The sequence below is a fragment of the Cloeon dipterum genome, chromosome X (genome assembly GCF_949628265.1).
Source record: "Cloeon dipterum chromosome X, ieCloDipt1.1, whole genome shotgun sequence".
NCBI classification, from domain to species: Eukaryota; Metazoa; Arthropoda; class Insecta; order Ephemeroptera; family Baetidae; genus Cloeon; species Cloeon dipterum.
The window spans coordinates 14166232-14192120 of record NC_088790.1 but is presented as its reverse complement, the minus strand read 5'-3'; the positions used below and the strand labels follow the sequence as shown (position 1 = coordinate 14192120).

The 25889-nt window shown below is 38.5% G+C and overlaps 5 protein-coding genes across 10 annotated transcripts; 3 read left to right on the top strand and 2 right to left on the bottom strand.

Moving 5' to 3' along the window:
* Positions 1-2873: 2873 nt before the first annotated feature.
* Positions 2874-6733, top strand: LOC135947140 (uncharacterized). The gene is made up of 2 exons (XM_065495755.1): positions 2874-4839; positions 5579-6733. Exons 1-2 carry the CDS (start codon positions 4583-4585, stop codon positions 5685-5687), a joined length of 366 nt encoding a protein of 121 aa, XP_065351827.1. The 5' UTR covers positions 2874-4582; the 3' UTR covers positions 5688-6733.
* Positions 6734-8200: 1467 nt separating this feature from the next.
* LOC135944878 (uncharacterized) lies at positions 8201-11399 on the bottom strand. 2 transcript variants are annotated; one of them, XM_065492094.1, is made up of 3 exons: positions 11245-11399; positions 10763-10844; positions 8201-9246 (listed from the first exon to the last, which is right to left on the bottom strand). In XM_065492094.1, the coding sequence occupies exons 2-3, from the start codon at positions 10819-10821 to the stop codon at positions 8595-8597; spliced, it is 711 nt and encodes a 236-aa protein (XP_065348166.1). In that variant the 5' UTR covers positions 10822-10844; positions 11245-11399; the 3' UTR covers positions 8201-8594. The 2 variants fall into 2 exon arrangements, with proteins under 2 accessions (XP_065348166.1, XP_065348167.1); XM_065492095.1 differs by lacking the exon at positions 11245-11399 and adding an exon at positions 11045-11170.
* A 789-nt stretch (positions 11400-12188) lies between these two features.
* Positions 12189-13541, top strand: LOC135944877 (uncharacterized). The gene is made up of 5 exons (XM_065492093.1): positions 12189-12454; positions 12513-12764; positions 12822-12988; positions 13045-13242; positions 13292-13541. The coding sequence occupies exons 1-5, from the start codon at positions 12422-12424 to the stop codon at positions 13539-13541; spliced, it is 900 nt and encodes a 299-aa protein (XP_065348165.1). The 5' UTR covers positions 12189-12421.
* Positions 13542-13608: 67 nt separating this feature from the next.
* On the bottom strand, positions 13609-16636 carry LOC135944876 (abasic site processing protein HMCES). 3 transcript variants are annotated; one of them, XM_065492091.1, is made up of 6 exons: positions 15353-15563; positions 15191-15287; positions 14788-15118; positions 14109-14507; positions 13921-14060; positions 13609-13864 (listed from the first exon to the last, which is right to left on the bottom strand). In XM_065492091.1, the coding sequence occupies exons 2-6, from the start codon at positions 15208-15210 to the stop codon at positions 13672-13674; spliced, it is 1083 nt and encodes a 360-aa protein (XP_065348163.1). In that variant the 5' UTR covers positions 15211-15287; positions 15353-15563; the 3' UTR covers positions 13609-13671. The 3 variants fall into 3 exon arrangements, with proteins under 3 accessions (XP_065348163.1, XP_065348164.1, XP_065348162.1); XM_065492092.1 differs by lacking the exons at positions 15191-15287; positions 15353-15563 and adding an exon at positions 16520-16636; XM_065492090.1 differs by having other exon boundaries at positions 15191-15563.
* LOC135944875 (CCR4-NOT transcription complex subunit 4-like) lies at positions 16538-25123 on the top strand. 3 transcript variants are annotated; one of them, XM_065492088.1, is made up of 10 exons: positions 16538-16657; positions 17407-17757; positions 17819-18008; positions 18836-18935; positions 18997-19203; positions 20369-20541; positions 20598-20801; positions 21742-22188; positions 23591-23725; positions 23786-25123. In XM_065492088.1, exons 1-10 carry the CDS (start codon positions 16550-16552, stop codon positions 23926-23928), a joined length of 2058 nt encoding a protein of 685 aa, XP_065348160.1. In that variant the 5' UTR covers positions 16538-16549; the 3' UTR covers positions 23929-25123. The 3 variants fall into 3 exon arrangements, with proteins under 3 accessions (XP_065348160.1, XP_065348161.1, XP_065348158.1); XM_065492089.1 differs by having other exon boundaries at positions 18833-18935; positions 20372-20541; XM_065492086.1 differs by having other exon boundaries at positions 18833-18935.
* Positions 25124-25889: the final 766 nt, after the last annotated feature.

The following is a 25889-nucleotide window of genomic DNA, read 5'->3' as shown; positions in this document are numbered from 1 at the left end:
ATCAAGAAAACAGCTATTTTCAGCTATCGGCTTTCAGATTCGTTTTTCTTCTATATCAACGTGTAATAAAAGCATGGGTGTGTTTAGCGTCACGTCCATATGTGTCATCTTTCAGGCATCCAATATCATAATAACACTTTATGATCAGCCTATATATGCAACTGTTTTTTAAACTTTAATATCAAATCTGTGAGAAATGAGATAACGAGAAAATTTTTAAGCCTTTCTCTTAAAAATGACGAGTTACCCGAGTGATTTTCACAAACAACTATACCTCAAAAAATTCATAACGTTAGATTAACCATACTGCAAAAACGATTAACTATAATTTAAAATATAACTTTTATTCAAGGTTAACCAGCTTTTAAAGACCTCTGAATTTGATTTAGAGTTTCTCAGTACTCCTTAAGCCAAACAAAATAAAAGGGAGCGTTTTTGCTGACAGATGTCTGTTCGCGAGACAAGCTTGTCACGGTTTTCCCATTTTAATTTATAGAATTAAATTGAGGATTTTGAGTGCGAATGTGCAAATATAGCGATCATAGAAATTTTTTCTTCTATAAAAATAGTTGAATATTTCGACAAAATTATGAAACATGTTAGCTTTTTTGGCCTTCAAAAAATATTTTTAACCTCTGCTCAGCACATCCCGTAGGCTAAGAGCTCACCATGTCCCAATAACACCGCTGCTGAGTAGATAACATGGGGCCCGAGTGGCCGCGCAGAGGAGCTTGGGCCAAATGTCGCCTCCCGCACCGAGGTCTTTCATCGCCACACTTTTGTCCCTAAATCCGCTGGAAAGGTGCGAAAACCAGCAAGTGGCGAGTCGGCGCCGGTGCGCCTCCCAGCCCGTTGAGCTATTTCAGCATTTCAAGTCACTTAATAACTAACCACCTTTTGATAACTCAGACATTGGGCAGCCAGTATTAGATCCCCAAACTTCTTCCCATTGCTTTGACACTCCTAAGAATGCCCTATCAATCCGAGTCAACGGGCTGGATTTTTCGTATTCATTTGATTTTTAGCTAAAAGTTTACGTTTAAAAAACGTTTTGTGCAACTGCGAATTGTAAACTAGAAAACATTTGACACTTTCATATTAAATGGTGTGTTTACAATTTTTGATACAAATTTTTAAAAGCAAATAAATTTTCACATTCTAATGCGTATCGTGAAAGAATAACAACTCTATGAGTGAGAAGCTTCGAAAACTGTGCAAAACCTGAGCTGTAAAAATTTTAGTGTTTTGTGCCTATTGCTTTAATAAGTTTTCTACTCTATAAAGCTCTATAATAAAAAAAGATGATAAAAAGTATTCTGACCGTCGTTGTTACGTCATTTTGTGGTTCTAGTTTTAACTGGAAATGGTTACGGGTTTTGCGTGGGCAATTTTGGTTTGGTGCCGGATTTAGACAATAATTCAATTAACAGTGACAATGTGAAGAAACAAAAATATGTTTTATTCATCCTTTAATTCACTGGAAAAATATATTTTAGATTGAAACGTTGAATAAAAAATTAAGAAATAATTTTGATACGAGCAATAATGGTTTAACATCTGCGCCAAAAATCTTGTACGATGTTAACCATTCATGTGTAATTAATAATTATTTAATCTCAATTTTTAATCAATCAACGATTATGTCTCCAATGTTTAGATAATTTTTATCTTCAATTATTGACTCACAAACGCGATCAGCAGCGATACAAGATTCCAAAATATTTGGCAATTTCCGGTCGCGAAATTCTCAAGTTGCATTCGTTCTTGGTTGGCAATCAAATTCGCTCACCTCGCCGCGGATCCGCCTTGACCCAAAATTACACGCTTTTGTATTTCGGCTCCGCTGCAAAGATGATGATGAGTAATGCGTGCGCGGCCGGCGCGCGATACTCACAAAAAAGAAACCTAAGAATACCTGCAGGTTGTTTGCTTCCGTACCGGGAATACCTTTGCAGGGAATAAGCCTTTGGCGGCGCCAAACCGTCAGCATTCTCCGCCTCACCTCACCTCGCCCAGCATCTCAACCTGCGACGACGCGAACGGATCAGGGACCACCTACATCCCCTCGCTCTCCATGTCCGGAGAACGCATTCCCAGCGTTCCAACCAAGATGCGTATCGATTTACATATTATGAGAATTTCATCGCGCGCGCCCGGATTTCGTCGCTGCTGAAGAATTTCGTGCTTTCACAACGCTTCAATTCCTGCCAGTATTTCACCTGTTCAATATTAATGCGAGAATGGTCTATATAAACAGAAGAGGAAATCAATTTTTGAACTAATAATTTACCATTTTTTGTACAATATAATATTACACATAACATTTTGACCTTTTATTTGTATATTTTCTATTCATCTAGATAAATATTTTTGAAGCGTGCTTTAATTTTTATACAAGTTAATTTTTGAATTAAATCTGATGTTATTTGAAAAGAAAATATTTGAATAAATTCCAGAGTTATAGGTTCAACAAGGCATTTTATTGCATGTAAAATAATATCGAGCCTATAAAGTATGATATATAAAAGTTGTAAACCCTTGGTCTTAAAGATGTCATCAATATTTTCTATTATAGCATGAGTTCTAACTGTTTTAAAATTAGATATTTTTAGGGAAGAGGGATGAAATTGTACCAGGCCGCTTGATTTTTCTTCATTTACATTACTAGTCGAACACATATGGATCTTTAGCAAAATATATATATAGGAATCCAGAAAAAATAATAACACACGTGCCAGAATATTGTGTTTGACAATGCGTTATTTTCAGTTCGAAATGAGGATTAGCAAAGAAAATCTCATTTCTAAATGGGAAACGCAGAAGAGTTTGAAAAGCTCGGTGAGTATTCGATTAACCAAGAGCATCCGGCGGCGTCGTTTGTCAGCTCGCCTCAAATTGTCCTGAATTTCCGTGGTTTCCGTCTCACGACCGCGCACCGCCGCCAAATTGTGTATGTCTCTCTCTCTCTCCCTGATCTTGTTTGTTATTGTTGTGTGCGTGTGGTGACGCAACTAACTCTTTTGTATAGTCCTCCATGCAATTAGTGCGGACGCCGCCGTGAACTCGTGATCATCCCATTTGCGGCTGATTCATCCCCGATCGACACAAACAAAGGGGCCGCATGAGTGAGTTAGTGGGCGACTTTTTTCGCGACGCGTTCGCACGTGTTGTGAAAAAAAGATTACTCTAAACACGTTGTCGGCGCCTGGCGAGTCAAACACGGAAAAAGGGGATCTCCAAACTTATACCGCATATATATTATGACAAAACCACAAAACCTTAGACAATAATTTTTCGAAGTGAACAGATATCGAAAGGTGAAAAAATGAGCTAAGATTTTGTTCCATCATTTAAAGTTTATTAAATCAGAAGAAAATTTAGGCTGCATTTTAATTTGACTAATTTAATAATATTAATGTTCCAGTTGCGTCCAGCAAGGTAACTCTGATGAGGCCTGGGACTGGCCGAAATTACAATAAAAACCAGTGCTTTTATTATTCGCCCGGCGTATTTTTTTTAATTATTTCAATACTGACAGCAAAATCTTCCATACAAAATTACTTTTGAATCTAAAATCGAGATACTTAATCCTATTTGATATCTTAAAAGAATTGGATGAGTTGGAAAATTTCTTATTAAGTTATACTCCTCAGTCTTACGAAGAATAGAATTAGATTATCTTTTATTTAGCTGTGTATCTATATCGATTTTCTAGATTGTGACTAATAACTTCAAAAAAAGTTTGGTATAATTAAAATAAATCATATTCTCTTTGAACACTTTACGTACGAAATCTAGTTAACTTCTACAACGTTACAAACGTGTGGAGTTTTCTTTTTAATTTTTATTCATCCTCACCTAGTTTTCCTTTTATTTTTTTATATCTTAACTAATTCAATGATTATCTGCTGTCTATTTTGTGAAGATCTTCCTCTTGATATGTGATTGTAGTTTATAAACAGTTTTTCATCTATTTTAAAGTAAAGCTAACTGCAATTTAGGTACAATTTAGCACGCCAAATAAAATATCAAACAAGTATAATTGAAATTCTTATTTTAGTATTGTTGTATTTTACACTCGTTTGAAATTCGATACCAACACCTAGTTGGAAGCACCGTAGAAAACGTGTTCTAGCTATATCCAGAACTGGAAGTATCGGAAGTATTTTCGATCATTTAGTCATGTGTGCCATTTTTAACGAAAATGTCTCGGGAATGTTTGGGGATTTTATATATTATAAAAACAAACTAACCTATACAAATTCGAGAAGGCCAGACAGATGAGCAGGTTAGACAGACGCTGTTACGGTATTTCCAAACAGCCGGATCAGTTGCAGTCAAAGAGTCCTTTCTATTTTTACGCAGCGTCGGCGTCTGTGTCTCTTTTGCGAAAAGTCCAACCGCCCTCGCGACAGGGCCGAAAGAGTCTCACTCTGTCAGCGAAAAACCCCTTGGGCTAAAGGCAGATGAATCATCGTCTGCAAAGGCAGCAGTCCAAGTGTTGGTGGGGGCGAAAGTCTCACCGCGCGCGAGCCGGCCGGCCACTCCAATGCGAACTGCGAACAGATCAGTCTGAAACAGCATGCTGATGGGGTTGGTGCTCGCCGCAGCCGTTCTCGTGCTCGTGTGCCCAGAGGCGGCGGCCGCCCCCGTGGAGGCCCGCGCCCGCTCGCTCAGGGTGCGATACCCCCTGTGCCCCTACACCGTCCACCGCATCAACCACAAACTCACCGGACTGAAGAAGAAACCCGTCCGGTGGCTCGAGGTCAAGTGCCAGGAACCGAACAAGGTCTTTGAGATGCGCGGACTCGAGTTCACGTGCACGCAGCTCACCTACAGGTACGATTTTGTTTCTATCCTGATGCAATATTACGCAATTTTATGGTCTATGATTTTTCTAGTTGGCATTTGATTATTTGATTCTCTTATCATAGACATTTTGCCAATATAATAACGGGAATTATTTAGTTTAAAATTACTAGGCTTTCTATAAATTTATTCAATCAATTATTGTACAACCCATAAAATTTTTTATTTTAAATAAATATTTTCCAAAAATATTTTTGGTCTGAAAAAATTAAACAAATTCAATAAAACATTTTTCTGCAAAGGGTAGAGTTTTTTCGTATTCTTCTTAAGATGTTCAATAGGATAATATGAATCTAGATTTGATTAACAATTTTTCCAAGATCGTAAAAAATAATCATTTCATTTAGAAATTATTTTTCCTTTTTAACATCTTGTAGCGAGCCGCAAGCCAGAGTGCGGAACCGCTACAATGTTAAATTTTTTATTCCGGTCTAGTCTTGCACGTTTCCTTGCTTGTAAAATAAAAAAATCTACCATAGCATTTTTTGATTTATTTTTTTAAAATTTAATCTTTTGAATTTTGGTCCTCAGAAAGCCTTGTGGTCAACAACATTTTTCCGCAGCTATTTATTAAAAATAAATTGTAGCAAATAATTTGATAGAATTTTAATTTCTTCAAACCTTATGGAAAAAACACCCTTCCTACTTCCGACCCAAATTAAAATTGTTTTTTTTTTAATCAAGCCAACATTTTTCCTCTCTATTCTAGGGCGCAGATAGGAGATGCGAAATTCAAAGTAGGAGCCGGCTGCGTGGCGCGGCTCATGTCGGCCGGACAGCCTGCGGAGGTCGTGCGGCCCTCAGTGGAGGAGTCGTGAGCCTCCGCGGACGCGTTCGCGCTCGCGGACAAACCTTAGACTGCCGCGGAGAGGCTGTTGGACGGCTGCCCTGGACGGAGCAAAGAGGAATGGTGACGACGGATTCGAGCCGCTTGCACACCTTGGTGCAATGTTTGTAGCTCGCGCTTACAACTTTCTCTCCTCTCGCGCCGGTTTAACGGAACGGCGACACACGTAGATAGAAAAGCAGCCGACGAGGATTTGGTTTTGCTACCTCATGATGTAATCTCGAAACTATTTGCGCGGGATGTCAAGCGGAATGCTTGAATGTTTTAATTGATATATGTGTGAACGCGTCTGAGATTAAAAATGGACACGCTTATTGACTAAATATGTAAATATGAATGGTCCATATTCGCAGAATATGAGGACTTTTTTATTTTCTCAATGGAGTAAGTCTTTTATCATATGGCTTGGATATAAGACAGTTTACTTTTTTTGTGCATCAGATCTACTGTTAGACTTCAAATGACGAAGAATCACGCAAATTGTAGAATTATTCGTGTGCCAAATTCAAAATCAAATGAAACGTATTGAAAATGGCAACATTTTAAGTTCATCCAAATTTGACCTAAAAACTCCTTTTGACGCTGAAATCGTGTAAAAGAATTGCAACTGCTTCGGCAAGAAAATTGAATGAAAATCATCTTATTTTGGCTTTTAAAAAAGTCTAAATGGAACCAAAAACTGTGAAAGTAGAGGCGTTTTAAATTCCCAGTCCTAGTGTTTAGGATCGAAGCCTAAAAGTTGTTGTAACGAAGAGCCTTTTAAAGTGTACTTCCAGTTCCTAGCTGGTGAATTTTGCTTACTATACGCATCTATTTTGCAAATAGACGCCCAAAACTGTTGCAAAAAATGTTGACGCCACTATGGAGCAATAAGAAATGGTGATATATTTATATGTTACGTGCATTTAATAATATTATCAAACTGTATTTTCAACAGTTACACTCACTAGTTTGTAATAATTTATTTCTGTAATTTATTGCAATCAATTTAAAAGTGCCAAAAATAAAGTGCTTTAATTGTTACGTGCCACTCTTTTATTCCTTAGCCAAAAACCGGATTCGAAAGATCGTTTCTAGCCGTTTGGCCGGTCTAGTCATGATGAAGCGAATAATGAATCATGCAGAATGCGTTTCGGCCATGTGGGCGCTCACTCGGAAATCTTTCTTCCACACACACACACACACACATTGGACGGAAGCGAATATTATGCAGCTAGCACTCTCGCACACCACACTGTGTTGATGAATCATCATCAACTCGCTCGCCGTGGCTCCAGCGGACTAATTTTCATAAAGCGCTGCACTCTCGAAAGCCATAACGGGTAAAAAATAGTGGCGCCGCAGGAATCATTCCGTGGAAGCAGGCGGCTCCTTCTCAGAAATCAGAAGTGTGGCGGCGGCGGCGACGCATTCTGTGAATGGGACTGTGATCTCTCGAACCCCTTTGGCCCGAGTTCAAAAATAAAAAGCTGCACTCTCACAGGGAATCACGCTGCTGTTTGTTTGCCGCGTTTTTTCCCCGGCGGCGCGGCGGCCGTGTGCACTCTTCGACCCTATTCGCCGCATGGGCTGCAGCTGCACCTTTTCAACGCGGTGCTCGGGTTGCACCAGGTGACGTCAGGCCAAACAATGGGCCGCAGGTCGCAGCAGGTGCGAACAGGTGCTCGACATTGGCCAAGGTCGGCAGCACCTGAATCTTTCCGCGTGCGAAATTGCTTCCGATTTCGCGTTTGTCTGCCGAGAAGAATCAACGCATAAATTATATTTTATCTGAAAATCTATGTGAAAATTTATCCGAATACAGATCTTTGGGAGATATATTTTAAATTCGTTGATTTAAATTCAATTAAAAGAGGGAGATGAGATCCTTGAAATTTAATTGCAGTTTTTTTGCAGACTGAGAGAGACACGGCCCTATTCTATTTTTGAACTAAGAGTAAAAAAATAATAATTGTTTTTCTACCGTTGCCACTTCTCTCTTCTTTTATCAGCTCAAACTCGATAACCAGAAGAGTGAAAATTTAAAACGTTTAGTCAATTTGGAAACTATGCTTTTAAACATTTTTATCAATTGAAAATAAAGGCTAAGGAATTTCTTTACTAGTGTGGTGATATTAGAGGAATCATAACTAAATCCCACTGAAATTTTGCGTCTATATAAGTAAACTGAAACTCCAAACGTGATTATCCTTAAAGTTAATTAGTTTGGGTGTCTCTTCTTATGCCCTGACTCATTAAAATGCACATATTATGAATTAACATTATTTGAACTAAATTTTAGTTGGTTCTGTCAAATATCTATCAATAATTTGGTTTCAATTTATGAGGATGTTAATGAGTTAGGGAAACAGTATGGTTACAATTAGAGGAAGTTGAGATTTAAAACTATTCTTACTTCTTGGTTTCCACTTTCATTTAAAATAAAATAGGTTCACTCTGTACTTTTTGCTCCATTAAGGTTGAGTCATAATAAAAGGACACAGATTTAATCAATGGAATTTTATAATTTATTTACATTTACACATTTGCAATTTATTTACAAGATCTTAATATTTCTTTTTATACATTTGGTAGCAAAAGTATTTGGATAATTTAAGTGCGGAGAAGGAGCTGATAGCTTGATTGGTTCCTATTCCTGTTCACTGTTAGAAGTTAACCTAACTCAAAGCTATAGAAAAATAAAACAGAATACGATAAAAGGGTGATTCATGTCCGCAGGTCCAAATCACGCTCTAGTCCTCCACAATCAATCAAATTCGCAATACTTGTGCAACAGAACAGGGAGACGTTCATACCAAGGGAGATGGGGGAAAATCCGAGTAAATTTTCGCCAGAACTTTACGTTAATTTTTATTGTGTCGCAAAATGCAGAGGGAGACTAGGTGTACATCTGCTCGGCCATGCTAGACATCTTCTTCGGGATGTGGACCAGATTCTCAAAGTAGCCGGCCAGCTCGTTGATGGTGACCTCCTCGAGGCGGGCTTGCTGCGAGCACGACTGCTCTGGGGCTGGGGGTGAGGGGCCCGTGGTCGCATCCCTTCGCCTGCTGAAGCTGGTACCCTGCAAGAGGCGGCTGTCGGGGGCGGTGGAGGCGTCTGTCGAGGAAGCGAGGTCGTCGAAGCCCGGTCGCCTGGGTGGGCGGAAGCGGCGGTTGCCGGAGCGGAGGCGGTCCAGTGGTTGGAGACGGCACTGCTCTTTGAACATATCCTCGAGCGAGTCCAGCTTGAGGAAGCGCGTGCTGTTGCCGCCGGCTGAGTGTGGCTGCGGCTCCGCGGGCGGCGTGACCAGCTGGGGGCGGCGCAGGAGGCCCGTGAGGCGGCTACGGCGCAATACCGGCCGCACGATCGTCCGCCGACTCCAGCAGCACCGCAATCCCGACGTGGAGGGAGCGCCTAGCGATCGTCTCCCTCGGTTGCACAGGCACGAGGGGCGGCTGCATGGGTCGCCTGACAGACACAGCTGGTCCAGCTGCTGCAGACGCGAATCCGCAGATGAAGAATCGCCCGGCCGCTCAGCACTGCGACACCGTCTGAAAATAAGGGGGTTCATTGCGGTTAAGTTTGGAATTTAAATTTGTTTTACAATAGTTACATAAAACGTTCTGTTGTTTATTTTTAGGGTTGAAAATTAATCCATTTTCACATCTCTGAACTGTACAGTTAAGGTAAAAAGTATGTTATTCTCGTTATTCTCAATACTGCTTTTTAACCCTTAAAAATGCTTTTGACTTGGGAAATTTGAACTTACTTATTATTCAAACAGGTTTTTGACAACAGCTTCTAGGAGATCTACCCAAGAAATTTAATTTCTTTGATAAAAATGGAAAAAGTGCTGTAAAAACAGCTTTTATCATTACAAACCTAGAAATCAGCCTGGAAAAGAATTTTGTGTATGAAATAAAACATTTCAGATACTGAGAAATTATCATGGTAATTCCTCGGTCATGAGTTTTTGCAGCTTTAAACAACAGGTGTTATACGATCTTATATCTAGTCCAAAATAACCCCAAATTGCCATAATTGTGCTTATCACGATTGGAAGCTTAGAAAGATAGTTAACTGCCCAGCTTTACACTTTTTGAAGCGGGTTCGTAATTCTTTCACAGTGTTTCATTGCAAATTTTCCCTCCAACTGCAGTTAAAATAAGAGCTTGCAAACGTTATCAACTTCAAGCATGTTTACAATATTCCATAAAAAATCTTGATTTAAATGATTATGAAATGTTATCGATTTAATCATTTCTAGATGTTATTTGTATTACTTAATAGCTGATAAACGACAATATTGATATTTAGTTTGACAAATAGGAAAATATTTTTGAAAATGTTTCAGTGTAATGCCCACCTACTGTATTGTCAAGCAGACACTTTTAGATAATAGTTCAAGCTGCAGCAATAATACTCTAACACATATATACAAGCTGACAATATGTATTTTAGAAAAAATACTTATATTTTAAGTACGAAGATTTATAACATATCTTCATATTAAAAATTAATTTTAATTCAAACTTTTGAAATTACTTTTTAATGATGTTTGGGATCCAAAGTAAACCAAATTGGAATCGAGGTATTTTTACAGAACACGATTTTATATGATATGTTATTGCCATTGTTACGAGGAGCAGAAGGAACATGATTTATTCAGTATGAGAATAATGCAAACTTTCTGAGGCAGCTGTTCAGATTCAGAAATTTAAAGAGAAGATAATTTTCATAATTTTGCCTTAAGTGTATGGTTAAAACTTCCTTTTTAAATAGGTCAGGAATTTAATTAGTTCAACGATGAAAAAAACTGATTTACACTTACAAGGTTCATAATTATTAGCGAAGCATAATTTTACAGCTAAAACCAAATTTTTCAGATACATAGATACATCATTGCCAGTTCCATCAATTGAAGCAAAAAATATGATCAGTATTATTGGAATTCCATCATCAGTACTAATGGAATTATTACTCTCTGCTACTGGCTTGTATTACAATGTACCAGAAATTTCCACCATCGTTGACAACACATATATGAGGGTTTAAAATGAAACTTACCTTTTATTGGCGTCTATTTTCAATCGATCGAAATCAACATCAAGCGTATTCTCAGCCATCACGATGCAGACTGCTCAAATTTCTGGAAGGATAATAAAATCAATGCACAAACCTTGAATGTGTTATTGAAACTGTGTCTTGTCAGTGCTTGTCATAATACAAACTAGAATAGAAATTTTAGAACGATTTCTGAACGTTGGAAGTGTGCGTTGGGTTGTTTCTCAAATTTATTAAAGTCAGGCCGGGAATGAAAAGCGGTCCCAAAATGGGAGCCAAATTTACCAAGGCGAACCGGGTAGCAAGGTCGACTGATTTGTGTTCCTAGTTTGAGAGCAAACACAACAGAACAGCACGCGAGCACGCGACATTGTTTGTTTACATCAAGAGCTGTTTGACTTGCGACAAAATTTTAAATTTTCAACCGGTTCAGACGAAAGAACCGAAAAAAGTAGAAGTGTTGAGGTTTAAATTAGCACGCTTACCTGCTGGCAAAACAAAGAATTTCTCCGTCATTAGAACGCACTTTCCTTTACTTCGCCAATGTCGTCCATGTTGTGACGTCACTCAGAAGTCACGTGACCTAATGCAGTGATCAAAGACGCGTGCGCAAAATTCTCTGCCAGACATGCAGCCGACGGGCCAATCAGGTGAGAGGAATTTGGTTTATTTTGAATCGAACTGTGGAGCATCCTCTGCTCACTCTTTTGGCGTATAGCTAAAAGGTTCTGCAGCCACTCACCGATGGCAGGTCAAGCGCTATATTCAGCCAATCAGAGGCCGCACCAATGCGAGAGTCCCCTTTGAATGGCCATGAAGGAAGGGGAGAAAAAACTGAAGATTTCGCGTTGGCGGCCTCTGATTGGCTGAAAAACCCGCCCGATCTGCTATCGGTGAGTGTGAGTGACTGCAGAACTTCTTACAATTAACTTGCATACTTTGCCAGCTGCCAGCGCCATAGACACGTAAATACAGGCAAGAGGCAAGGCCAGGGCAAGGCAAGGAGCACCAAGGAGGCTTGTGAATGTGAAAGGGTTATTCTACAAGAAAACAAAAAATAAATTTTATTCTTATAATTGTATCTGTTTTTTAGCAATATTAAGTCAAATCATTTTTGTTTTGGCCTCTTTGATGATTATTTATTACACATTGAAAAATTCGAAAGATTATGTATGGGGGACTCACACTTTCCGCTCACTCACACTTCTCGCTCTGATGGGAAGATTCAATGTTAATCCCTATCCTAGCGAGAAGTGTGAGTTGGGCGAAAATGGTGAGTCTGCCATATGTAAGCCACTCCAGCACTCTTCCGTAAAATAAGATGGTACATATATTTGGGATCTGTACATTTGAACTCAATCAACTTTGCCGCGCTTTCTCGTTCTCATATAAGCGCCAATTTGGCACTGGCAGACAGCCTGACTGGCTGACTCTGACTCTGACTGGCCTGACAGCAGCACAAACAGAGACACTAACAAACGCTACTACTTGAGAGACTTGAGACCCTAACAAAGGTGAAGATGGTGATTGATGTACTCCAAAAGTCAACCCTCAAGCTGGCGATGAACATTTGAAAGTGAAGGGTTGACCCTTTTTAATTGGTTGTATCTTTTGCGATTATTTTTGTCCTACTTAATTTCTTAGAGGAAAACGCAGTTCACAATGGCAAAAACCTATCATCCACTTACTTACTTGGTTAGTTTTATTCTACAGCTTGCGATAAAGTATTGTACTAATTAATTTTGATTTCCAGTTGCTCATTGACGTACCCGAAGCTCACCAAAGAAAGTTTCATGAGGCAGTTTGGTGTTTGGATCGGTGCACCAGCTGCTTGTCGGCGACTGGCGTTTCAAACCACTTGGATGAAGCTATCAAGCTTGAAGCAGATCGTTTGAGGGCGCTGAACAAAGAGTTTTACTTGAAGTCCATATTCCAGATGATGGTTTATAGTTCTTGTTGTTGCCTGGCCAAGATGCCAAACCAATCGGATGCACTCAAGTTTCAGGTTTGCTTTCATTTTATGCTGGTGAACTCAAATTATAGATTGTTATATTTTTCACAGACGATCGCAGCGTTTATTAAATATAAATTAAATTACTCTCTTCAAAACAAGCATTTGTCAGAATTCCCAGAGGACTATTGCTTGACTTTTTATAAATTAACTCCACACTTGCTGCATATTCTCGAGTTGACCCTGGCTGAACTGGGCCGGAGGTGGCATACTAAAAGGTATATTACTTCTAGATTATGGTCCTCAATTTAAAGTAACGAAGTAAAATTTGCAGTAAAGCAGAGCTTAAACTCCCACAAAAGGAATTGACAGAAAAGATGGCAACAAGCCTTGGGTTGCTGACTGAATGTGAGGCGCTAATTTCAAAGAAGTCTGGAAACTTGATTGCACAAAAGAAAAAGGGACTAACAGTGCTCAATGATAAAGTGAGAGGTCTAGTAGCCAGCCACAACGTGGAGTACTACACTCTGAAGTATGTTTTTCAAATATTTGTGTTAATTTAACTAATGCATTGGCTGCAGGAAGAACGAGATTGACCTTTGCAACGTGATGCTGGGACCGAACGCCACCAAAAGAATGCCTCTGATTGTGACTAAGTTGAGACTGGAGTATGAGAACAAGGTCCTAAGCAATCGAGAGAAAAAAAGCAAGTTGGCATTATTTGAAGAGCAGGGATTGAAGTTGAAGAAAATCGCGGAGGCTTATATTGAGGTGGAAAAGAAAATCAAATATACTAAAGCCACGCTCAACAAGCTGGAGTTGATGCTCTAGCAACTATTAATTTTCCTGGTATGCATTTATTTAAAGGATCTCAATCAAAGATTCAAATTAAAATATATTGATTTTTAAGAAAATAATCCATTTTATTTGCCAGAGGTATATTTACCTTAGTATATTTTGCTTACTTGGGTTCTTTCTTTGTAAACCATTTCGTCAAAGTTGTTTGTTTCTTAGAAGGACTGCTGGGGTCATTCAAAGGACTGCTAGCTCTCTTCAAAGTTGACTTGTACTTGCCTATTTCTGGTGGTTCTATTTTCACGTTAGATTCCAACCCTTCCCACTTAGACAGGAACTCTGGCACCAAGGAACACTCCCTGTAATTTCGAGCAGTTTGATAGTAGGTGGAAAGATATTCAAATTTAAGTATTACTCCAATTTGATTGACTTCAGCGCTAGTTCAGGTTTGGAAGTGTGGAATTCTTTCCTCACTGGGTACCAGTTAATCACATTAGGCTCCACAAACATCTTTTCAGCTTCGCCAGCATTGATTTTGTCATAGTCGAGCCAGTTCTGTTGCAAAACTATTAGCTAAATTCATATTGTAAGAAGATAGCTTACGTTCAGCTTTTCAGGAGTGTCCAAAATAACAGGCATGCGGTGGTGGCACCAGGAAACCCATTTACCAGCACCCATGGTAATAATGGTCACATTTGGAATCTTCTCCCCCTTTGAGTTGGTCCAGTGATGATAAATTCCAGCTAAGGGAGTCACTCTTCGTTCCCGAAACTCTTCATTTTCTTCTTCCTTGCAGTTAACATCAACCAGGACATCTTCCTCTTGTGGCAGGTGGAAAAAGAATGGTTGTTTTCGTCCTTGAATGGTTTTCCACTCGTAATAACCAGTGCAGAGGACTGCACATCTTTTCCCTGATTTGAAGGCTGTTTTGTAGAGGGGGGATGCACTCAGACCTTCTGACCGAGCGTTGAATGAGGTCAAGCCATGATTGGTAGCAGTGCCCTTTGAAAAATTCAGAAAATCGTTTGAAAGACTTGAATGTTGTAGCTGAATTATAAAAACAACAAAATTGTAATTTTTTCAAAACTTCTTTTTTCAATGTTTTTCCAAGTAAAAGTTAGATAATAGATAGTTTTTGTTGGTACAAAATATGGAATAATGTTACTATATAATCCAATTGAAATTTAATTTCAAAATATTTCCTCCAAATAAAAAATTGATACATATTGACTCATGAACTTAAAACCAAATAGAATATAAGATTAAAAAAGTTTTCACCCACTTTGTGACCAGCAGGAATGAAGCCCCACAACATTGGAGTGATGACAGTGCGTCGATCCTCGTTCATCATCAGGCATGGCACAGATTGTGTTGGGGTGACATTGTGATTAGCTTTGTACTGCAGGCTCTCTGCCTCAGGTTCAATCCACACCGGCTCCAAATCTTCCTCCTCGCATTCGATTTTAATGGACATTTTATCTCCGTCATTTGTGAAAGCTGGCTGTTTCCCTTCATTGGAACCTCGAGGCTGGTCTTCCCTCCCGCGTACCCTTTTGGCTGGATGCCCTCTCGCAAGGGCGCAAGAACGTCGCAGTTCACGCTCATGTAGCGTGCTGAAAATAATATAATTTTGAAAAATACGCTCTTAAACCTGCTGTAATTTTGCTTGGTTTTACGGGTTTTACCATGCAAGCCGTCCACACATTTTAGTGACTAAAACTCTGGGAGAGGCCGGGGAGGCTGACGCTGACACACACTTATTGAATTGTAAAAAATCCCAGACTACAAAATATAGGTAGATACATAAGTTTATTAGCGGACACAATATTAAATATTTTTGTGGTTACAGGTAGGTCACTGGCAGTCTGGCACTACAGGGCGGTTTTACTCTATGTCGATGACAATCCCGCGCTTACATTCATTATGAAAACATAGCGAGGGAACAGGTATGAGGCTAAAACGATGTAAACATTTATGATATTGATCATAACAAAATCACTTTATACATGGTAAAAAATTTAAAACAATTAATAACGCGAAAACGGTCAAAATTTTATCTGTGTTTTTCAAAGTTAAAATATCTAGAAATGGCAATACAGAGGGTTTACGCCCACGAAAGATCCTCACACCTGTTATTTATCTCCTTATTTAGATCATAGCGAATGTAGGGGAACAGCATGCCTGCGGCCAATCAGATGCGTTTGTTGTCAATCCAACATGGCTGATTGTGACAGTCTGATCGCAGTGAACTGGATTTAACTTCGCTTATTAGGACTCTGAAAACTGACTGACCGCAGCACGAATCAGCTCCGCAGGCTGTTCAAATCTTAGAGCTGAATCTGCACTCCGATCCCAGGATCACAAAACGCGAATCTTTCGCTCTGTTAAAGCACGGCACGAGTTCAAAATTGTCGACGGGATACAAAGGGACAGCGAGAGCAACCTTATTACACATTACAAATATTTTTAACGGTGAGTTCTGCACTTAATATAGCACGGCATTGTCGTCTGCGTCAGTTCCCATGGGTGTTTTTGCGGGATTCGCGTTCATATTACGTGAAACCTCGCCCTTATCACCGCCAGAGCTGACGAAAGTTCATTGAGGAAGTCCTTTCAAGTGAATCACGATTAAGCTCACAGTCTCCGTGGCGTAATAAAATCTTTCACTTTCATCCATAAACGATCGCCCCTACAGCTGGGTCATGTAACCCTATTCTGGTTGTACGGATCATGGGAACGATTATAGTTTTCAGCGGGTGTTGTCAATCGCGACGGCCCACATTTTCACAGCTAAAATGTGAATGAGTGACCTTCATTGCGATGTACGAAATCGAGGGAGGAAGTGGAATGTGAAATTAGAAATGAGGCACCTGTCATCTCAATGGCAGTCGCAATTTTTTCATTTCATTATTTTGTGAACGTGTTCTGATTTTTTCACTCTCGCATGACTTGGTGAAATGCGAGAAAATTGCAATGCACCGAAGTGTGGGACGGCAAATTAAACAGCGCTTTACGTAATTTTGCAGCTTTCTCTACTGCCAGAAATGTCGGTGCTGAATCAGTGTGGAGATGAGCCTGTCGAGTGTCCTCTCTGCCTGGAACACTTAGAAGTTGACGATCTCAACTTTTTCCCTTGCACTTGCGCATATCAGGTAAATTAATATTGCACGCGCTGTACAAGAAACCTAAAGAGATAACGACGTGTGTTATTGTTCTATTTTATCTGAAACTGCGATTTTAATTTAACATTATTCTGCGTATCCCGTTTATCTTTCTAGAGCAATCCAATAAGTTTGTTGCTAAACTTCAACCTGAGTTTCTGTATAAAAATACTAGAATAGAATCAGATAGTCTCTTAAAATCACTTCAAATGTTTTTGATCAGATTTTCCTTTGCTATAATTACGTTTGCACAAATCATTTCAAGATTATATTATTAAAATTTACATAACTTGACCTAGGTGAAAGTATTACTAACATGACAAGAATCGGTAACAAAGAAATGTGAGAAATTTGAGAAATTTTTAACTTCTTTATAAATCAGGCTTGAATTGTTCTTTGGAATTCCGGCCACATTTCCACCTGAATAAGTGAAGGAGTTTTCTAATTTCTGAGGAGCGTCGGATTTTTTAAAGATGGATGCACACTAGCGAGATAAAACTCTTTAAAAGACCTGGACGCACGTTATATAATATAACTTTTTCAAGAGAAAAATGCTTCATCTGTAGGACATTATATTATCTGTGCTGTTTTTTTATTGGAATAAACAAATCTAACAAAGATGCAAGTGAAATACAATTTCTCTATATTAGCGTGTCTGTTGAATATCACATTTGGGATTAATTATTGTGAAAAGTCCACCTGATGATTCTTACTAAAGTCTTAATTTTTTTTTAATGCAGATCTGCCGTTTCTGCTGGCACCGGATAAGGACTGATGAGAACGGTCTTTGCCCTGCGTGCCGCAAGCCATACCCTGAGAACCCTGCAGATTTCAAACCGCTCTCATCAGCTGAAATCCAGAAGATCAAGGTAGAGAAGCGGCAGAAGGATCAGCAGCGCAAGCAAAAGGTCACTGAGTCTCGTCAGCACCTGGCCTCTGTCAGGGTTGTCCAGCGCAACTTGACCTTTGTGGTGGGCCTGCCGCCTAGACTGGCCGACAGTGAAATTTTGAAGAAGCACGAGTATTTTGGCAAATTCGGAAGAATCCTTAAAGTAGTTATAAATCCCTGCAACTCTTATGCTGGCGTTCAGGTGAATCCGCATAACTTCGCATTCTTTTCCCTTAAAACGGTTCATTCTTTTTATCTTGCAGGGTCCAAGTGCAAGTGCTTATGTGACTTACGCTAAACGGGAAGATGCTCTCAGAGCGATAGCTGCTGTGAATAATATTTCGGTTGATGGAAGACTTCTCAAGGCTTCTTTAGGAACCACGAAGTACTGCTCCAACTTCTTGAAAAACCAAGCATGTCCAAAACTGGATTGCATGTATCTTCACGAATTAGGTACTGTAAACGTGATTTTCTTATTTTCATGGCCTGAATCGCTGTAGATAACTTAATTTGAATACTCTCGCTTTGTTATTTTAAACATAACTCAACTAGACCACAGACAAAATCAAATGACAATGTTACTATTCAATTTAAATTTTATCATGATTAATTGAACACGATTTTCACCATATTTGCATCCTAAACTTCAGACTCCTTGTTCTTTCTAATAGCGTTATTAAATCAGTGTTACATTAGCGCCCTGTATCGTGACAAAACTAAAATTAATGCAACAAATAATTAAATTCGTTCTTACAACGATACCTAAAACTTAAGAAATCATAAATTGCTCCATGGAAAAACCAACCTCTAGTGCTGAAACCTTAAAAAATTTATAATTTAATTTCACAAAACTAGCTATTAGAGACTACCTTGATTGTTACAAATTATGATATTATGCAAGGGTCCAATTTAGACGTCCTATAAATATTACACAATGTTTTCCGGTAAAAATAAATCCAAAATATATTGGTAAATTATGACAAAGTTGGATGATATTATAGTCTAATATAGCATAATTTGAAAATTTCATGTGTAAATATTTTAAAAAATATTTTAACTACTTTTCTACTCTAAAAGCGCAACAATTTGTGTCGTGTTGCAGTGAGACGCGACTAGAAAAGTCGTGTGTTATTTGCTAAACTTGAAACAGTGTGAATGCCAAACAAGCTTGCGTTTGACCTACTCACGTTGGTGAATCATTGCAACTCTTTTTATTTAGTTTCTACTGTTTTGTTTTGAGCATTTAATCTTTAGTTTTACACTCGCTGTTTGCCCAGGAGATCGCGAGGCAAGTTTCACCAAGGACGATATGCAGCAAGGCAAGCACCAGGAATTTGAAAGGAAACTGCATGAGCAATTACAGCAGCAAAACAAAGAGCCGTGAGTTATTTGAGAGAAAGCGTGTTTGGCTGTGAATAACGTCTCTTTTACCTTTCGCCAGTGGACCCATTGGCATTCACGCAACTTCTATATACACACTTAACGTCGCAAATAGCGAAATTAACAAGGAGTCTTGGCCATCGCTGCCAGATGACCAGGAGCAGTTGTCATCGGCCTCAAGCTCGCCAGCGCCTCCAATGGACACACCAAAGGAACAGGAAATTATTGAAAACTGCAATGGACAGCAGAAGAAAATTTCAAATGATGAGTAAGTGCAAATTTGCCTAGAATTGTGTTGGCTGTTTAAGGAGATTGACTGATTTACCTATGCGTCCCACTAACGTTTTAGTCACCAAATAAGCACTTACAAACTCAATTATTAGAATTATGAATGGCGGGGTTGCCAAGATCTCTTCACATAAAATGATTTTACAATGGCTACCCCCACAGGCAAACAAATAAGTATAAAAGGCTAACAAATTGAAAAAATGTCATATAAAATTTATTTTACGCGTTCCCGTATTTTCAGCAACTGTTTCGGCTCCGAAGGCTTAATTAGCAGTAATTAACCTCCAAAGCAACATTTATAACCATGGTATTAGCTGCAGAAAATTTGGAATCAGCAATGACTGTTGAAAACGCTTGCCTGGACTTATTTCTGCTACCAAAAAGATAAACAAGCAACAAAATTGACATCCCAACAACTCGAATCTCGCTTTGATAGAAATAACACTCACAAAAATTCAACTAGGCTATAAATTCCATGCTTTCTTATGAATAAAAATCTACTCCTAACATTACAAAAATAATTCTAGAAGGGTAAATGCTTGAAGACAACTAACCGCCGTTCAATCAAGAAGATTTTAATGGCATGGTGCCAAGAATCTTATTTTCTCCCATATATAAAAAAGCTTCAAACTGTGAGAAAATGTTGTTTTCAATGACTATTTGTTCCCCTGTTGAGGAAGTCATCGTAAAATCAATTCAAGTAAATTTATACCACATGGTTACTCCTTTCCTAAAAAAGTCACTTGTTTCTCTTTCAATTTGTGATCCGAGGTGAGTACAGTCTGACGGTTTCAGATGTTCAGAACTTAAATATAAATGTGGGACGTTATTTGTTAATTTTTTTGCGATTGATTCTTTGAGCCTCTCATTCCAGTTTTGTTGGCCTATGGGAAAAGTCATTCTTAAATGTGTTTGAAAATCAAGGAATATCAGGGAAATTATACCAGGCGTAAATTTTCTTAAAATTTTCATTCAAACTGTTAAATCTAACTATGAATTTATTCTTTGATAATGTGGACTAGTTTCTTTTAAATATTTAATCTTTTTGTTCTTCATCACCACTTTTGATAAATGAAAGGAACCAACCAGCGTAAATCAGTTAGCATTTTTATGTCCCGTCACAATTTGATTGGTTGTACTTTCAGAAGAAAAGGAAAAGAACAGTCTCCAATCCACCAGCAAGCTCCTTCCCCTTCTTCTTCAACTTCTTCACTCTCTGGTGGCCCATCTTCTACAATGAACCAGTCTCCATCATTATCATCCAGTTCAAGTTCTATCTCTGAAGATGTTTTGCAGACAAATGCCTCAGATACACATGGTATGGACACAGTCAAAGTTTTTAAACACCATTAATCACACATTTGCACAACACAGCTGCCTTAGATGATATCCACAAGTTTGCAGAAGATTCGTACTTCTCCAACCAGTTAGATTTAGGCTGTCAACTTCGGGGCATTCCTAAACAGGAAACAAAGAAGGAAATGATGCAGGAAAATCTAATGCCTCTTCTGGATAAGTTTGACTGGCACACTGCATTTGGCTTTAGTAAAAAGCCTCAAGAAAATACCACTTCTAAAGGTCAGTTCTTTTAATTTTATCCAATATCCAAAAACGAAAATGGTATTGCTCTGCCCTGAAATATAGAAAATATGTCATGTGTGGAAGATCTTACATTTTCTAGACTCTCCTCATGCTTCAGCTCTTTGTCGTGTAAATAACTATTTAATTATGAGCTTGGAATTTTCCTTCCTTGATGCGTCAAAAATGCTTCAGACCAAAAGATATTCCATAATTTGATAATTTTCTTTAGAATTAATCCAAATTAGTCAGGGAAACCATCTTAATTTTCCTCGTAGTTCTTTTAAAATTCTGTGCTCATGACAGAATTGGAGCACAGTCACATAAAATACATTTATGTGATATATTTATATAATGGGTTAGAAAAATAGGAAGAAAATTGTACCAATATTTCATAATGGCCAAAAACGATTTTAAAACGGTCTAACAACAACCTTAAGGAGCTCAAAACTGTTTTTAACTGTCAACTGTAAAAAATTCTCAACTCTGTCTATAGTGCTGAAGAATTGTTCTAGTTTTTTTTTAAATCCACGAAAAAAGGATAGGGGCCGTTGCAAATATTCACTTTGAGAATAATTATCTAACTATTGAAATTGACCTTATGGGGGTCTAAATGAGAGTATGACCTTCCATATAAAAAAGGAGTTTATTGGCGGAGTAGGATGGCTGCGTGTCGCTGACTCGGCCCTGGCTCGTCTTCTGGTTCGTCTTCTTCAGATCTTGTCAGCCTATGGTTGGTGAATGATTGTCGCCGAATCTTCTCTCGCCTTTTATTTAAAATCTAACAATGTGTTGATTGTTGAAAATGAATGTTGAGCGCCGAGCCAATCACGGTGCCCCTACAACCTAATTAAATCCAACGATTTTCCCTGTTTTTTATGATGCTAAACTTTATTTTAAAATCATTCTAAATAATTTATATCCATTTATTTTATTCCAGCATTACCAAAAGACATTGATGATGAACTAGGATTTGATCCGTTCACGGAAACACAAAAAGCGCTGGAGGAGTTGATGAAAACAGAAGAGCAGCAGCAAGTGAAGCAGCAGCAACAGCAGAGGCCCATGATGGCACATCAGTACTGCAGCAGGCCGGGCGATCCTAAACGAATTCAAGCTCCGCCGCCTGGATTCTCAAAAATACCGATGCAACACAGCTTCCATTCTCAGACAGTACCGTGCGAACCGCCTCAATTCCAAGGGCGTCCCTACACGGAGAGCAAAATTTTGCCTTTCATGAATTTGCAACAATCTAGCGCGAGCAAAGAGGACTCGTCCAGCTTCAATATGGCCCAGTGGAGAAATATTTTGCCTAATATCGGCTCGTCGTCTCCAAGTTACAACATCGGAAATGTACACAGACAAATGCAAGCACAACCACAGAGAGGTCAGTTTGCCACACTCTTCACTCTCTTCAATTAAGATGCATGCAATCTTGTGACCTGGTCACACTTCCAATATACTTTGTTTTAGTCGCAGTTATGATTGATAATTCAAAATAGTAGTAGCGAACCATTATAGTTAGTATATCGCTTTGTAGAGCTTGTAATCACTCAATTGACTTGCTTTTGTACAATAAATGCATGATTGAATTAATGAAAATCTTGAGCTTTGGTCACTTTATTCAATTAGTAAAGTGTGCTTTATCCAGTAATATGAAGTGACTGAGAGGGACAATTAAAATAAAGTTGACAGCAAAAAAATACTTTTTGCTGTTTAAAGCCATAATATAATAAATGGTAAGGAGTCTTTTAAGATCAGCCATTAAAGACAAAACAGTTAAAAAATAGATAAAAGGTTTTGAACTACATGTGTTAAAAATTTTGATTATTGCCATGGTTGAAAATGGTGTGTCATGACTGTTATTTATCAAGTGTTTCATGATTTAATTGATTTGCGTATGAAAAAATAACCCTGAAATTGGTATAATCAAGGTTGCAAATCTCAACAGAGAGTTGAAGTTTCCAAGGACATAGAAATACTGATTCGAATTTTTATTTGCAGTTGGCTTGTCTTTGCATCAAATGAACTCAATCTTTCATAATATTTTCTACTACATTCTTGTGAAGATTCGTTTCATGGAAAAACCTGCATATTTTAGATTGGGAGGAATTTTTAATGCTATTATGTATCCATCAAAAGTCCCAACAGTCTGCATTATACTTGCCTGGCTGATCCAATTTTAAGCCCAACATTCTTCCGCTGGATTTAAAGATTTGTATATAATCTCTACACTTTTAAAAACAATTTTTGACTTTTGGTTTAAAACTTTAATGAAGAAATTTACTTTTTCCTTAGCAGTTTTCGTCTGATAACGAACAAATCTTGAGCTTACCTGGAAACATGACCCAAAATTCTAAAAGCGTTTGATCTTGCTCTTTCACCGGTATTTGTAACTTTTGAAGATATTCAGTGCATTCAAATAATTTCTGGCTCCCATTGGGTACTGTATTGGAACTCGTTTATTTGCTAGAATTCAAATTGAGTGCCAAAAATAATAATATTTGATTTTCCTTAGTTAAAATTTTTACTATACTTTATTGTGGGTGCCAAACTGGCAACACTCCTTTTCTTCTAAAAATTCTTAAAACGCGCTTGTCGGTGTTAAACGCTTAAATTTACACTTTTAAAAACTCAGTCATCTCCCATTGCAATTTGCACTTTTCTTAAATCTAGCATGAAATATTGAAAGTCAACTTTCCAATTATTGAAATTCTTGTTAGTTTTAAGAATATCTAGAGAGCGGCTATAAACCACAGGTTTAATGTTTTGCTCTTGCCCATTCGCAGACTGGCAAAACGATTGGACGGCAATGGACCCCGCAATAGTTGCAGCTAGCGCTGGCCCAAGAATGATGGTGGACAATAGTTGGAACAAAAACTTTGACCAGGCTAATTATTACCCGCATTCCAACTCTTCTCTAGGTGCGTCCATGCTTCGCTCACATGTGCTGTAGCAATTCTTACCCGGCGCGACTGTTGCAGGTTGGTCTGGAGCGGTGCCAAGTTTCAACACGACCACAGCTCCACCGCCGGGATTTAGTAGACCGTTCATAATTTCATCTAGAAGCGGCCAGCCGCCGGCTATGGACTCTGAGCTCAAACCTCATCTGCTGCACCTTCATTGATTTCTCCACCATAGGTCGATTCAATAATAAATAAACTGCTAAATCAACGAACAGACTCTTCTGGCAATCAAAGTATCTCTTAATCATGTATTGGCACCAAAATTCTCTCTCTGTTGTTGGTTGTTTAATTCGTTCGCTAAGCTGTTGCCTCATTCTATTTTGTTGTTATACTGTATTCGATGTTTTTAATTACTACTTTCAATGTGATTCAAAGTTCAGGATTGTGTGAGACCCGGGGGGGTCGAGGTCGAAGTTGAGCATTAAGTTTGTGTCTGAAGCCTTTGCCAGATCACTCACACTTATGCTCAATGAGAGGAGTTGAGATCTCAAGAACAGTGATATGAATGATTTTCTGGACTATTTTGTGATTGTTCGCAAAATAGTGGTTCCCTGTTTATTTAGAGATACTTTGCTCCTGCCGCTCTTTCAAATTGTCCTTCCGATTGGTCCTTTGAACCTACTAAATTGTTGAGAGCTTGTATCCAAACAATCTGTTATGAGTTCTGAAGCAACTGTTAATCATCACAACTGTTAAATTTTTAAGGTAAACTCCCTTTAGTCGAGTTAACCTCTGCAATTTCTCGATTGCTTTGGAGCAGAGTTCGCCTGTCTCTGAAGGAATTGTCGCTAACATCAATTTTTTGGGTTTATGCTGAGAATTTACTGCAATGTTATTATTCCCTTTCGGTTAAATTCTATAAATGCTTCGATCACCCTGCGTCGAACTTGAAAAATCCACTGTTGTGTTTTGTTGGAATTGAAAACGCTCAAATGATTGGCGCAAATTTCCCTGTGCTTTTGGTCTTTGGGTCGGAATACTGTTGAGGGTGATCAAATGGAAACTGTGCCCGCGCTTGTCGCACAGACTACATGAACGGCAAAACGACACCAAACTTGACTGATGAAAAACACATTGAATTAATTACCAAAATTACACAGAGACGATGTCAATTTAATTAATTACTCGATATTACAATAATCAATCACCAGCGCGCGCGAGAGAGCCCCAATTTCCCGAATTATTACTTTCATGATAATATTCAATCAGCGGGCCTGGATTTGATTGATATATTGAGTGCCGGTCAAGTGCTGCAGGGTTGATGGAAAGCCATCCCCGAGCCTTGCCTGGTGCCAAATTATAAACACAACACACATTATTTATTATTTCAATAAATATTATACTACTATAATTAAACCGCACACATGTTTTCATTTAATTAAACCTGACCAACCATGATCCGTCATTGTTATCAAAAGACTGGCTTATGCAATTTGGTAACCTGACCGCAACGCTCAAATTAATATTCGCACAAACATGACAGTTACTGTTACAGAATAGCACAAAAATCTCGACTGCTAGAATAGAATTTTATGTGAAAGTTGAATTGAGAAAATAGGTTTTGAAATTGGAGAAGGCACATTTTTAGAGGGTATATTTCAAGCAAATACATAATGGGATATGTTATATCGTACATGCTTTAATCTGGCATGACAAGACCAAAAGTAAAGCTGGCTGTGGCATACTCACGAAATAGGGTGGACTGGATTTGCCTAATCTGGTCGAGTTTTACTATATAGATATCTGAAATAAAAAAAGATGCGAAGTCCTGATTTTCATTTCCCTCTAAGAAGTCTCTGGAACGTTTGGTGAAAAGAGAATGGCATGAATCTTCGAATTTTCATATTTAACTAGTACATTCAAACAGACAAATGACGAGTATACGTATCGCCTAGCTCATACCAAGTCCTATCAAAGAACAAATGAAATTTCAAATATTTATGAATGACATATCTACGTACTTTTTTAAACCCTTTTGAATTGTGAAAAAGATAAATATAATGCCTTGGGCACTTCATATAATTCTGAACAGTTTTTGGTCGGTCCTTGCTTTTTTGCGGCGCAGAAAAGAATAATTTCTCAAAAAATACATTGAATTTTTCATCATAAGTTAAAAACGGTC